The 13,573-nt window shown below is 45.1% G+C and overlaps 2 protein-coding genes across 3 annotated transcripts; one reads left to right on the top strand and one right to left on the bottom strand.

The window, feature by feature from the left end:
• The first annotated feature begins 27 nt into the window (after positions 1-27).
• LOC136718378 (uncharacterized) lies at positions 28-10,395 on the top strand. Of its 2 annotated transcripts, none has more exons than XM_066696085.1 (4): positions 28-4,920; positions 5,595-6,311; positions 8,325-8,407; positions 10,145-10,395. In XM_066696085.1, exons 1-2 carry the CDS (start codon positions 3,922-3,924, stop codon positions 6,219-6,221), a joined length of 1,626 nt encoding a protein of 541 aa, XP_066552182.1. In that variant the 5' UTR covers positions 28-3,921; the 3' UTR covers positions 6,222-6,311; positions 8,325-8,407; positions 10,145-10,395. The 2 variants fall into 2 exon arrangements, with proteins under 2 accessions (XP_066552182.1, XP_066552181.1); XM_066696084.1 differs by lacking the exon at positions 10,145-10,395 and having other exon boundaries at positions 28-1,615; positions 2,400-4,920; positions 8,325-8,406.
• Positions 8,176-13,351, bottom strand: mydgf (myeloid-derived growth factor). The gene is made up of 6 exons (XM_066696088.1): positions 13,150-13,351; positions 11,875-11,925; positions 11,340-11,401; positions 10,969-11,050; positions 9,511-9,583; positions 8,176-9,134 (listed from the first exon to the last, which is right to left on the bottom strand). Exons 1-6 carry the CDS (start codon positions 13,318-13,320, stop codon positions 9,055-9,057), a joined length of 519 nt encoding a protein of 172 aa, XP_066552185.1. The 5' UTR covers positions 13,321-13,351; the 3' UTR covers positions 8,176-9,054.
• Between the last annotated feature and the right edge of the window lie 222 nt (positions 13,352-13,573).

Raw genomic sequence — 13,573 nt, 5'->3', positions numbered from 1 at the left:
ACTGCTCACAGGTATGCTGCAGGCAAGGAGGCTAAAGGGAATTACAGAAATAACTGTCTCGGTGTATTACTAAGTTTGGAATACACACGCTTAGTTTGTATAAATTTGAAACTTCCTGTGTATAAAATTACCAAGTCTTCACCCCACCCCTATTCAAACTCTAGATGTTTCCCTAGTGCCAGAAAGATCTTTTCCTGGTTACCAAAAACAAAGTCGTTTTGTTTTTTGTTTTCAGTTTTTTTTTTTTTTGTTCAATCTCATTTGTCTGACTTCTATAAACAGACGCGCCCAATAGGTCAACATAGTGAGGCCCAGCTTGGTAACAGGAAATGAAGGTTCAAAGCGATGTGATTTAGACATTTTCTCGAGTCAGGCCTGAAGCAGAGAGAGTTTAAATTACTTCTGGGCCTGTAACATCGCACTGCGGCCTTCCACAACCCGTGTTTTGTTTCTCAAAGTTCAAATCCGCGTATTTGCGTCTCGTGGGGTTAGTAAAACACATTTAACTTCCCAAGAAATGCAGTCATCAGGTTTACAGTCACAGGTAGGGACATTTTTGTTCGTATTTTTAAAATACTATCTGAAAGTCATATTCCTAAGGTGACATATTTGTATTTCCTTTCATAGAAACCTAATTCATTTTGAATAACAACAACAAAAACCTTCATATTGTGATTCTGTTTTAAAAAGCATGAAGTGGAATAGTTTTATTTTTTGTTTCTATACAAATCTTAAATCGTTTCTCTTGTATATAAAAAAGAAAAGTGGCCAATTAAGAGAGAATATTATTAAAGCTTTAATAGTCTCTTATTTTGTAGAGTTTAAATGAAACTGGTTTCCATAGAAACATCATTGTGACTTTTTTCTTTCTCCGCCATAATTGCCAGCAGTCTAAATAATGGCTAACGTCAATCACCAAGGAGGGAAAAGAGATTTTGATCAATTGTGGAAAGGTGGAATCATTTGAATTTCCACCTCTTTCAATTCTTTGCTCACTGACTTCTTTGTAATCTCCGAGGTGAGGGTTTGTTAAACTACTTTGGCACCGAGCCCACGAGACAGAATAACACGTGGGTTATTTACAGGAACTGTTACTCATGGTTTTGAAAAGATGTGAGCAAATGCTATCCAGATGTGAATCCCTTTGCCTTTTCTTAATTGATTCTACGTTTTTAGCCAGCAATTCTCCAAGGTCACACAGTGTAGCCCATCACTGTCTGAACTGTGCACTGGCAGTGTGAAGATATACTTTTTTCTAAGCTAGTCTATTTTACACCTAGAAGACTGATGCTTTTGGTTAAATAATACCCTAAACCAACCATACAAACTTTGAATGAGCTCTTCCTGGCATATTGTATTGTTCTCCCATTACTTCCTCTGATTTTAACTATATGGCATTCACTGTAGAAGCCAAGCCTTTTTTATGTGTTCCCTGCATTATCTACATGAGGGAAATGACTAATCACTGTAAACCTTTTCATAAGTTTGCTTCCTCCAGTTTCCTTAGCATACAATTAATTAACTAAGGAACTGGGCTTGGTGAAGGGCTTGGGAGGGACGTCTGGATTTCAACATGGCATGAAACAGAAGGATGCTCTGTGAATTTCCTGTGAAGGTCTGTTTTGTTGGAAAACTTTCTATCTCTCTCCCTCTCTCTCTTGCTGACAGGATTTCTGTAGCAGGTGCATGGATGATAAATTTAAGGCAGCACAAACAAATCCAATCAGTGAAGAGAGCCTTAGCCTGACTTTATTCATGCACGTGTGTGTGTTTACTGAAACAAAGTTTTTTGTTGTTGTTGTCGTCGTTTTTTTTCCTGGAACATCTGTGACAGAGTTTGCTTTTTTCATTTTTATTTTTGTTTTCTCTTTAAGCCCTGGTGGATTAATCTGGGCCACCTCTTGCTGCAGCTCTTATTCCCATCCCAGCTCAAACCATTGGTCTCAGATTGGAGCTGCTTCTAACACAAAAGCTTCCCCTCTCCCCCCTTAAATGGGGTCTCTTCCCTGATCAGATTTAGTTGGCCGTGTTTTAAAGGCAGAAATTCAAATGTATTCTCTAAGCTGATAGGGAGAGATGGTTACAGGTCCACCTTGTAGGTTTGGTTGCTTTGTCAATGTTTATCTTCTTCCTACTGAACTCTGCTACTAGTCTGAAGGGCTCAGACTGGCATCCTTTGTTGGCAAATGTCAGCACTCAAGCGAGCAGAGCGTGCCGAGGCCTGAGGCCAGTGTCTCTAGCTACTTGTTCAGGAAGTGGAAGGCATTGATCTAATTTAGTTCTAGAACAGCACGTCTCAAAAAGCAGATTTCTCCAGTTCTCCCACCACTGTGTAGTAATTGTACATGCCAGATGTTGCCTCAATTGTTTCTGTAAATGTTTTATTGTTTTATTTCAAGGTGTCAGCTTGCATTTACACAAAGGACTGTCCCCGAGGAGGCTGTTTTGTTTTTTCCCTGATGTCCCTTGCAACTGCTGGATCAACACTGGTTATGGGCTCTTCCGTCACATCACTGTTTTTGATAAAAGCTTTTCTAGTGAAGCCTTGGGCAGACCTGTCCCTGGCACACCTTGAAAATGACTGCCCTAGACATAGGCCTAGAACTGCTTTGTGCTGTTTTAAGGTTTCCCAGGTATTATAGAAAAAGTAAGATTGATTGAGAACTTCATTAGTCACACTGAGAAGGAGATGGAAAAATGAAGTGAAAAAAATATATGATTACTTTAACTTCCCAGAAGAGTCAAGCAAAATTAAACAAGGAATGAAGCGTACAAGGCAAACAAACTATGTTCTCGCTAGCACAGCTGGAACATAGCTATTCAGATTTACCTGGAATGTACTAACATGAGGTGTAGAAAGGGAACTGAGGGGAAAAATCGGGGTCAGGGGATTTGTTCATACAAACTGGTCATAGGGAGTTTCTCTGGAAACCGGAGAAAAAAAAAAGAAAAAACAGGGCTGGAAAATGATCCTGGAGGAATTGTGGGAACACTGGTTTTTGGTTTCAAGCTGCAGAGTCTGTGCAGGAGTGATCCAAGAAAGACGCGAAAACGTCCTGACTGTTGCCAGTGGGTCAGTCTCTCGTCTTGCAGAAGTACTACAGTCTCCAGAGCGCACACACACACACACACACACACACACACACACACATACATATATACACATGCACGCACAATTAAGCTGAGAAAAAAGGAAAAAGCTGCTGTGATGCTATCTGCCTGCATGTTTTCTCCTCCCTGTCTAATGCCGACCTAAGTCCCACTCTGTCCCCGTTTCAGACCACCTCCCGCCCCCACCCCCTCCCCAGAGTCTCAAGCTGTGTTTAATTGGTGTGTACTGAGCCTGAACAGGAGTAATCAGATCAGAGTTTGATCCTCAGACTCACGTGGAGACGCGGCGTCTATACAGGATTAAAGTAGGATCTTGATTGAAGGTAGACACTAAGACCGAATTGAGTGAGTGAGAGGGAGGGAGAGAGGGAGGGAGAGAGAGAGAGAGAGAGAGACGGCTGCGAGTAAGAGTGGGAGGAAGAAAGAGCGAGAAGGGGAGACACGGTGCAGCGCAGGAGGAGAAAAGAGAGAGGGAGAGGGAGACAGGAAGCGTGAAACAGCAAGCGAGACAGAGAGACCCTGGGAGAGAGAGAGAGGGAGAGCGAGAGAGACAGAGAGAGGAAAACAGAGGCCCACAGCGGGAAAAGAGGGCAACCGGGTGAAGAAGTGAGAGAGAGAGGAAGGCGACGGAGAGAGGGGGTAAGAGAGAGAGGAACTGAGGGGGATGTGAGAAGTAAAAGAAGCAGCATAAAGTTGGAGAAAGAAATCAATGAGAAAAACTGTTGAACTCAGAGGCAAGGGAGCAGAGGGAGGAAACAGCAGTTCGTTCTGTAAGGATTCATCCTCTGTACTGACTAGACTGTATTCGACATGTCTTCGGAGATTAGACAACCAGTGCAGCACAGAGTCCTGCAGCAGAGCACTCTGAAGACAGGGCCCTGGCTTAATGGGCTTACGTTCCACAATAGGACTGGATTTATAGAACAATACAGGCAGCCAGAACCCAACTTCTTTGAGCCAAGCAGAAGGAGAGAAATGGGTTTCATGGCCCAGGGGCGTAGAGAAGGGAGCTTCGTCCGGGAAGTGGAACCAACAGAACCCAGCTGTAATGGACAGGACCAGCAGAGGAGGGTCCTGCTTCTCGCTGGGCCACAGCATCGCAGGCAACCGGGCCTTGCTGAGCAGAACTGCATGAGGGAGCCTGGCAGCGATTGGCAGCACCGCTCAGGGATTCACAGACCGAGGTACGTCTTGGCAACTAGCTTCACTGCCGGACAACACCCGAGAGAGCTGGACAGCATTGGGCACAACTACCTGACTGAGCCGCACCGCTGGTGGAAGAAGCATGGGGTCCAACCAGCGAGCAAGGGCCAAGAGAACCACACAGAGGCTGTCTCTGTGGAGGAGAAGCTAGGCAGTACGGGAGAGAATCCTCAGAAACTGTTAACTAAACCTGGACTGGGGCATTCCACGCTACCGGGATTTAATAAACAATGTTGTCAAATTTCCACACTCTTCAGTGAATGCAATCGTGAGCAGGGGCCGAGCGAGAGCCGTCGTAACCTTGTGAGCTTTGCCAGGCCCATGCGGCGCCCCGAGCCGGGCTGTGGTGGGCCAAACTCTGTCCAGCACTCCACCTTCCCTGCTGAGGTCTCTCAAATAGGCCTGGACTGCGCCGCACGCAAGAGCCACCCCAAGCCTGGCGACGTCACCCAGAGCCGGCCAAACCAGCCCGCCGGTAGGCAGCAGGAGAAGAGGAGGGATGGGACTTCGGATCAGAAGTCTGTCCGGGATCAGATCAAGAAAGTGGTGCTGAACCTGGAGGAGGTGCTGGGAGGACTCAAGCAGGTGCATGGGGAGATGAGGGAGGTAAGGGCTTTGAACTCGGCCTGCCTTGAGCAGAATATTTTCCTAGACATTTTCTAAGCACTCAGCTATAGAATCAGACTAAGTTGTTAGTTCATGGAAGTAAATCCCTGTATCTGAAAAAAAGACCCTTTGCAGACTCAAAAAATTATGATCCTACGCACTACGAAGAGCAATCTCTCATTACAGAGTGTAATTACAAATCTCAGGAGGGAGAGGATTACTTGTTGCATAAACATTATCCTGTTTTACAAAGCTCATTTGACTACACAGCAGTGAGTTTACTGAAATGTTATTAGTGGGAGCTGCTATTTGATGTAATCCTCCGATCTTTACAGAGGTGGAAAGGGAGAAAATTCTGCAGATAACTTTGGCCAGTTTCTCAATCTGGTATGTGGTAAGCTAGAAATTAGTCTTTTTGGTGAGTCATATTGGTTCAGCACACATTAAAATGCATTAGTCAAAGGAAGTAGGTGCCACAGGTTATCCAAGTTCAAACAATGTATAAAGCAAATTCATCACTAACAAAAAAAACTCAGAGGGTTTAAGACACCTCGTTCCGACGTCTCACTTGATTCAGTGAAAGGCAAATTAGGGTTTGTTTGTTTATCTCCTTCTGCGTTTTCCACTGCAGCTGGCTCCATGGCCAACGTAAACCTCTCTCTGTCTCCATACAGGTGGTTCAACAAATCGAAAAGCTGACCTCCAACATTGACCTGACGGGGGAGGAGCCTAGCACCAGTGACACGAGTGACACCCTCCGCAGCAGCGGCTCCAGCGGGGTAGTGGTGTCTAGTGCCAGTAACGTTGGGGGGCAGCCAGAGGGGTCGTCCAAGCAGGTTGACGTCGCCTTCCCCTCCTTGAAAAGCAGCCCAATCCCCCCTTCCTTAAATCCCCAAGTCATTGTGACCACCAGGGCCCCAAACCACATCACCACGCCAGCTGAGCTCAAAGGTCGTCCTCCAGGGAGGGTCCCCATCTCTGCCACCCCGGGTTGCCCACAAACACAAATAACCTGCTCCCCGAGACTCCAAACTCAAGGGATGCAGAATGGGAAAGGGTTAGGGGTCTCCAGTCCTTCCTCGCAGTACCAGACCAATATCCAGCTGGCCACCCAGGGGGGCAGCAAAGCAGTGGGATCTGAGGGCCTCCATGTCCCCAGGAGTCAAAAGCCACCCCCATACCCTCATAACGGCGACGCACGACGGCTATCTGAAGGGAGGGCACCCGCTGAACTACCCCTCGGCTCCCGGAAAGCGCCTCCCTACCCCGTCAAGTGCAGACTGCTGTCCACCACGGTGTAAAGGGGCAGCGCACGGCCAACTGTCATGAGGCTCCGGCCAGGTGGCTGCTTGGGAGAGCTGAAGATGCTGAAGCTCGCAGAGGCCAAGATGGTGAGTGACCTTTATATGAAACGCAGTGCACTGTGTGGTGTGTTGTGGAGCCAAAACCTGGGTGTATCGGTCTGTTAGATTTACGTTTTGGGGTTGAAGTAAGGGTTAGGATCTGTTCGGGGACCAGTGGTACAAACCCCTGGCAGGCAAAAAGTCCTGCAAAGATGCCAAGGTTTGATAATAATAACCAGTCATTTAGCAGACACCTTTAATTCAAAGCAAGTCATAGGAAGTGGGTGAATTATTCATTAGCAACTACTCGGTAAGAACAGGACTTCATATAGGATTTACGCCTTATCTAACGGACATAGAACAAGAAGGTTAATTAACTTCCTCAGGATAATATGTAGTGAGTCAGTGGCAGAGCTCACTGCCGCCTGATAACAAGGCCTTTAACTTTGCCACAGATTGGGCTGGGCTATTTTTACACGCCCCTGTGAGACCAGCAGGTTCCACACATTCCAGAAAACCCTTCCACCCACACAGGCTGCAGCAAAGTTAGCCCGGCTGTAGTGTGGCCTCTGTAGGTCAGGAAAATACTCTCCCTGTTGTTCTGCACAGGTCTGAGAATAGTACCTGAGCGAGGTGCAGTTAAGTCTGTGAGTAACTTCGGCCATTCTAAGAAATCCTTGCAAAAGGTTTCCACTCTTGACTTGTGGCCTAATCACGTGCCCATGGTGGGTCCCCAGTGGCCAGCTCTACAGTTCAGACAGAGCCTATCTTTCACCTCTGGTTATTGACCCTCCTTCTGTTCTGCTATAAATACTCCGGAAGAGACACACAGAAAAGCGAGAGCAACACCCACACAACACCAGTAGAATCCAGGCAAACAGATGTAGCATTGACAAGCGTCTCTGTGACTCAGTATTAAAATTATTCGTGGCATAATTAGCCTTGGGAATCTCAATTCCAGATGTTACGCGTTGCCTAATACTGAAATGTTTCATCAAAAAAATGACTGAGCTCACAGTCAGGCTTTTTCTGTGCTGTAGCTGTAAAAATGTCAGTGTTCTTCCCTCCTTCTGAGCTGTTGATTATGTTCAAGCCGATCCCGTGTCATGAACGGTGCTTTATGCTCCCATTGTGCGGGAGTCGGGTCTTCCTTTGAAAGCAAGTACAGTTTTAAGTGACGCTCGAACTTCTAACACTGTAATTAAGTCATCCAATTTACATGAGCCGTGCACACATTGTTCTCAGGTAAAAACTTATTTTTAAAATGATTCAAACCTCTTCGTCTGGATCACACAGTGATGTACTTAACCCTATTCCTTCTGGATTTTTATTATATTTTTAAAGCAAGGTATTTGAGCTGAGTGAAGCATTCAGTGTTTCTCCATAAGCACATTTTTAATAGGAAACACATCTATATACATTAAAGAAAACCAGCCTACAGGAAGAACAAAAACTGCCCTCTTTTGGAAGTTTATGATTACTACACATTTAATTGTTCTTTAAATTCAATCAATTCTAGACATATTCATTAAAAAAAACCATTTTGCAAGGCCAGGTCCTCCTTCCTTGATTGATTGTGGTTGTATTTTTATTCTTGAGTTTTGAATCACTTATGATGACCTTTGGAATAATTTGTTACCGCAAAGTAGAGGGTCAATTTGCTGATTTGCACGTGTTACTTATTTAAATGTTGACGATTTTGTGTTTTGTTCACAGTACATATCAAGCTAGCGTACATTACATCGATCATGATTTTCTTCCTCAAGAAGAATCTCTCTGTCCTCGTCTTTCACAGGAGAAAATTAAAAAACAAAGCACGTGATTTTATTCTGGTCTTTGAAATGAGATCAAAGCTGGTTAAATCTCACTATTTATAGACACACACAGGCAATGAGACATCTGTAATCCAGACTTAAGACAAAGGAAGAGTTTATTGGAATCTTTATATCTGCTTCACAGTAAATCAGAAAAAGTAAAAAAAGGAAAACGTGAAAAAACTTCAGTAACCATACGTCTCTGTTTAGGCATGTTATTGATCGTTGGAAATCTTTGTACCTCCAGAGTGACCCCTGCTGGTGAAAGAAGGAAGCAGTGATGACATCACAATCCAGGAGGATTCTGGAAATTGACCTCTCAGACAGAAGGTGCTACAAATGTATTATTCACCTACAATTTTTTGGGTTTGTTTTTCTGTCAATCCACAGATCTTATCATTTAAAGGCCAGTTTATGTAATCAAAAATCTGATTTTAATCATTCGGGGACACATAATGAAAGCAAAAAAATATATATAGAAACAAATGTTGACGAGGTATGAAGAACTGTATTTGGGAGCAGTGAATACTCCTGCTGAAGTAAGAAGTGAAAATGCAGTTATGAAACCTTGACATGAGCTCTGTTTTCATCGCCACAAAATATGCCACCCACTCACTGCAGCTCTCGAATTGCTCTCTAACGCCAAACTGTAGCTCATTTCAGGTCCTACCTCTATCATCCCTCAACAAAAGCCCATCCACCCACTCCCCCCTATACCTCAGTCTACATTCAAAACAGGTAGTCAGATAAAGTCAAAAAGCTTCAATAACATAACCCAACAGCGCCAGTAACAATTGGAGTCCAGAGTCAACTGGCAAATTGCTTGGCTTCGGTTTTCAGATTGTGTCTCGATGTCTGGGCGCCAGGTTGCCGGGGGATTGTTGAGTTTGTGCAGATGGCCCTGCCAGGTCACACTGAGGTCGCCCATTGCTGCCTGTTCAAAAAACAACCGTCCGCTCTGCCTTCAAATCGTCCAATCACAGCTCATCATGCCGCGTGCGTGCGATAATGGTGAGCTTGGACAGCTCAGCGCGGAACTTGCCATCTTTGTGGGTCACTGGAGGGAGAGGGGAAAACATGCATGTGTATTAGAGTTTAAAGGCATTTTACACCATAGTTCACAGCATAAATGACAACTGTGTTTGTATAGGAGGAGAGTTTCATATATACTGCATAGGTGTACATATTCCCCAATACCCCAAATCAATGAATTGACAGCTTTGGAAATATATAAGCAGAATTTCATGTCCAGTACATCAATTGTCTGTTGGTGACAGGATTGGAATCAATTAAATGATTTTGCGATGGAAAGTTTGTTTTTGGGCGGGGATGTGGGGGGTGCAAAGTTGTGTCCACCACTGTTGTTGCACCAATGACAAACTGCCAGCCGGTGGACACTGGGTACATGTTTTATGAAGGAGGTTGCGACTGACCTGTACTGTCCCCGACCGTGTATTCCTCCTCCTTCAGAGCGATGTCCCTCTGTCCTCCCACTGCTGCCTGAGACTGTAAGAAGAGAGAGAGTGGGGGTGAGGGACAGAAAGAGAGAGAGAGAGCGGGGGTGAGAGGTGTGAGAAACAGACAGACAGAGAGAGAGAGAGAGAGGGGGGGGTGGAACGGTTGCATGAAAGCAGATTGTAATAAATGAAGAGTAGAGAGAGGTTATGTTAGGTTAAGGAGAGACAGAGGAGAGAACAACAGGGAAAGGGAGGCATGAGAGAGAAACGAGGGCAGAAAAAGAGGAGGAAGTTCACAGAAACAACCACACAAGAGTTTCTCCTCAGCTGCTCCTAAACTAACCACCCTTATGCAGTCTGAATATGAACATGCTAAACCAGCCAATAGGATGGCCCTGAAGAATTCATTAACCAATTGGAAGTTTCTTTAGGATCACAAATTGTTGACCTATGGAAGAATAAAAATAAAAGCAGAACGTGAACTTTCCCAAACAGTGTCGGGAAGCGTGTAGATCTGACAGCACTGTGGGAGTGCAGTGAGTGTGTCTCCTGAAAACTAATCCTAGATTAAAGCTTGTGTGTGTTTGTGTTTTATTATTATTCCTCACAGGGAAGCATGCCTGCAAGAGGAGAGCAGCTGCTAACGTCAGGACATCACATGGAGAAGACAGTGGGGGAAGGGCTGGGACTGCCTGGGAATTTTTATGTGGGCAGGGAGATGAGCTGACGGGATAGTGAAGACTAAGGAGGCGGTGAACGAGAGACTTTCCAAATTTTGGAGATCATTTTAGGGAGGAAAATGTTTACTTTTCTTCTGTCAGTAGTATATGGATAATAATAAAACTGTTCCACAGTCACAAACTGGTGATTCTTTGACAAACAACTTCATTCTAAAAGCGGAAAAACGGTTGCTGAAGTGCAGAACTCAGATGGATCACGGAAGTGCTAGTCTGAGATGAAACTCATCATCATCAACATACTGGCTGCGATATTCTTCATCTGGGCTGTGTAAGAGCAAACGCAGCTGGAGACAATTCAGCTCCGTCGATCATAGAAACCTCAACCGTGCAAAGCCCTATAGAGGCACTCCGTAACAAAGCAACATCTGCTCAGTGGCCTATTCAGAACACAGAGGTCACAGGAGAGTCCAGCTGTAATCCTTTGCAAGCTTGCATGTTGTACCCTCTCCTCGCCCGTTGGTGGCACACGCTCCCGTATTTACACACTGAGTAATGGGACATTTCCCTATTTATCAGAAACAAAGTGTGTCACCTGGAAAATGACCAACAAATCAGCTCCAATTCATTCTTGACAGCGTGAGGAAATGGGCATGAGGATAGTGGGGATGAAAAGATTAAAAAAGGCACAGTGATCCAGGTGATTAATATATTATAATAATAATTATTATTATTATCAACCCCAGGATATACTTACAAACGCGCTTGCATATTCTATCTTCGCTGCGGTCACTTCCGCCTTGAACTGGGTGAAGAAGAGATAGGACTTCCCCTGGGGCCTGTCAGCAAAAACATACAGGAATCAAGACCTGGGTGAGGGGTTTATCAGACACCCCCCGATCTTAAAGATGTCTTTTAATTGGGTGGCAACAGTGGGGAAGAAGAGCGTAGTTCAGCTTTTCAGACTCCAATATGCAACTACAATGCAGAATAATAGAACCCACTCATTCCTTTTCAGTTTTATTTTTCTTTAACTGCCATCACCCTGAACTCTCACCCATAAATGCGCAGCACAACGGGATCCTGGCTCGTATCATTTTGAATAGAAACGATTGGTATTGCGCTCACCTCCACACGGAGCAGGAGAACAGGCGGTCGTCATCACTAATGCCTACACTCATCTGCCATTGCTGCAGGAAGAGAAAAGAAACACGGACTTCCATCAGAATGAATCAAACATGATTAGACTACCCGAAGTGCATGTGTTCAGATTTGTTGTCATTTACACTTTCTGTGTATAGCCTATAGATACTAGAGATTTATTGAACTAAAATTATGTTGCCGTTTTTACTGTAGCATTTATATATATATTTTCTTTAATTCCTCAGTTTTTTAGAGTTGCAAAGGAAAATAAAGACACACCGCATCCATCAGTCTTACTAGGGCTCGGCCAAAGCCCCTGCACTCCAGCAAGTGCATTTCTAAACAAATGCTTCAATTTAATGTGAATTATAGCTGCAAGGAAGTTAGTACTAATTGTTAATTAGTTATTGAATTATACTAGTAGTATGCACACCCCAATTGATCAATGTTAATACTATTGGAGAAGCCCTGATTAATTGACATTTTAAAGCACCAATAAGAAACCGATGATTAAACTCACCTCATTGGTCCCGCCCTGCGAAGCGTAGGTGAAAGAGCAGCTGTATTCGCCCTGGAAGTGACGACAGAAGAAAGGTTAGGACCCCTGTGCCTGCTGGGCAGCAACCGAAACGCCACCCAGGCTCACTACCAGGTAAGCGCCAGGTAAGCGCCAGGTAAGTGCCAGGTAAGCGCCAGGTAAGTGCCAGGTAAGCGCCAGGTAAGCGCCAGGTAAGTGCCAGGTAAGCGCCAGGTAAGCGCCAGGTAAGCGCCAGGTAAGCCTAAGCCAACACTGCGAAGTCTGCCCTTCATAACCACGAATCACAGTCGTTATAAAGTTATTTTACTAAGCAGCTCTCATCATCCTATTTGCAACTTGGGTCTTTGTGGCAAACACTTCAAGGCCTTTTTTCAAATTAATTTCAATATAATTTGCATACGTTTCTTGGCCCGAACTGGGAGTTGATAATGGAAAAGCAAACCGTTTTATTTATCCAAATATAAATGCAAACTATACACACCCCGCCCCCATCTCTTATATTAGAATAAACCGTGTATATGCAATTAATACAGTATGACGAATTCAGTAATGGCTACAGAAATTGGTAAAAGTAGCTTCCCCCCCCCCAGTATGCATACACTGATGAGGGGGATTACGATGCCTGGATGGTCGAATTAAATCTACACATGACGACTAAAGTCCTCATACTCGAGCGGTTCTCTTCACTCTGCTCGCGTTCGTGTGGCGCAGACGTCCGCAGTTCTGCGCGGCTCCACCAATGGGATCCGTGGAATTCTGCAGATCTGCGCAGAAGTGCGCACATCGGCCCAACCTGTGTGGCCAATGAACGGCTGCATTGTGAGGCGTCCTCCAATCCTCCAATCGTGTGGGTCTGACGTGTCAGCCGCTCAGAGGACGCTGTGTTTAAGGATGTGCAATCGATACCCTTACCGCCTTACATAATACGACCACCTTTCTAACAGTTTTACACCATTCTCTCTTCTTTTTTTTTGTCACAATGCAATGCACGGGATCTGAGTGCCATTCACCTTGCATGACATTGGATGCTGCTGCACTAACTACACAGCCCGCCCCCATTAATAAAGAAATAGTTTTAGCTTGCATTGGCACGCTAGGCTGCAGCTTCTCCCACAGGTAATCGACATGATCTATGAGACCATAACGGCCCTCTCCAGGTTAAACAACTTTTCAACAATGCATGCTATGATCCGAGGTGCACAATAGGTGCATCAGCCGCACACATCTCGGTGCTGGCTGCGCCCCCCAGGCACTTACGATGCTCTCGGAGAAGCTGTGCACCATGCCCCCGGGCCGCACGTTGAACTCCGCCGTCTTGCTCTTCTCCTGGGCAGCGGAGGTGCACGTCAGCGATACGATCAGTAATAAAACCTTCAAAACGGACAGAAAGGGAGAGGGACCGAAACTGCAAGCGCTGTGAGGAGCCATTTTGGAGCTGTAGCAATGCTTTCGAGTACCGGGTACCGTATTAACAGTAGTAAAGGCGCACTTGGATTGTGATGATTAGAGCGCATGTGCAGGTAAAATTGTATGAGTGCACCACGGGGGGGATACGTGAAACTTTTTATTACATTCGCTGTTCTATTGAGTCAAGGCCTGTGTGTCCGTGGAAGGGATTATCTGTCTCTAGTGTGTTAGAATCACACTGATATCACATTTGACATATTTTGCTATGCATTTG

The sequence above is a fragment of the Amia ocellicauda genome, chromosome 22, assembly GCF_036373705.1.
Source record: "Amia ocellicauda isolate fAmiCal2 chromosome 22, fAmiCal2.hap1, whole genome shotgun sequence".
NCBI lineage: Eukaryota > Metazoa > Chordata > Actinopteri > Amiiformes > Amiidae > Amia > Amia ocellicauda.
This window is presented reverse-complemented; position numbering and strand designations above follow the sequence as displayed.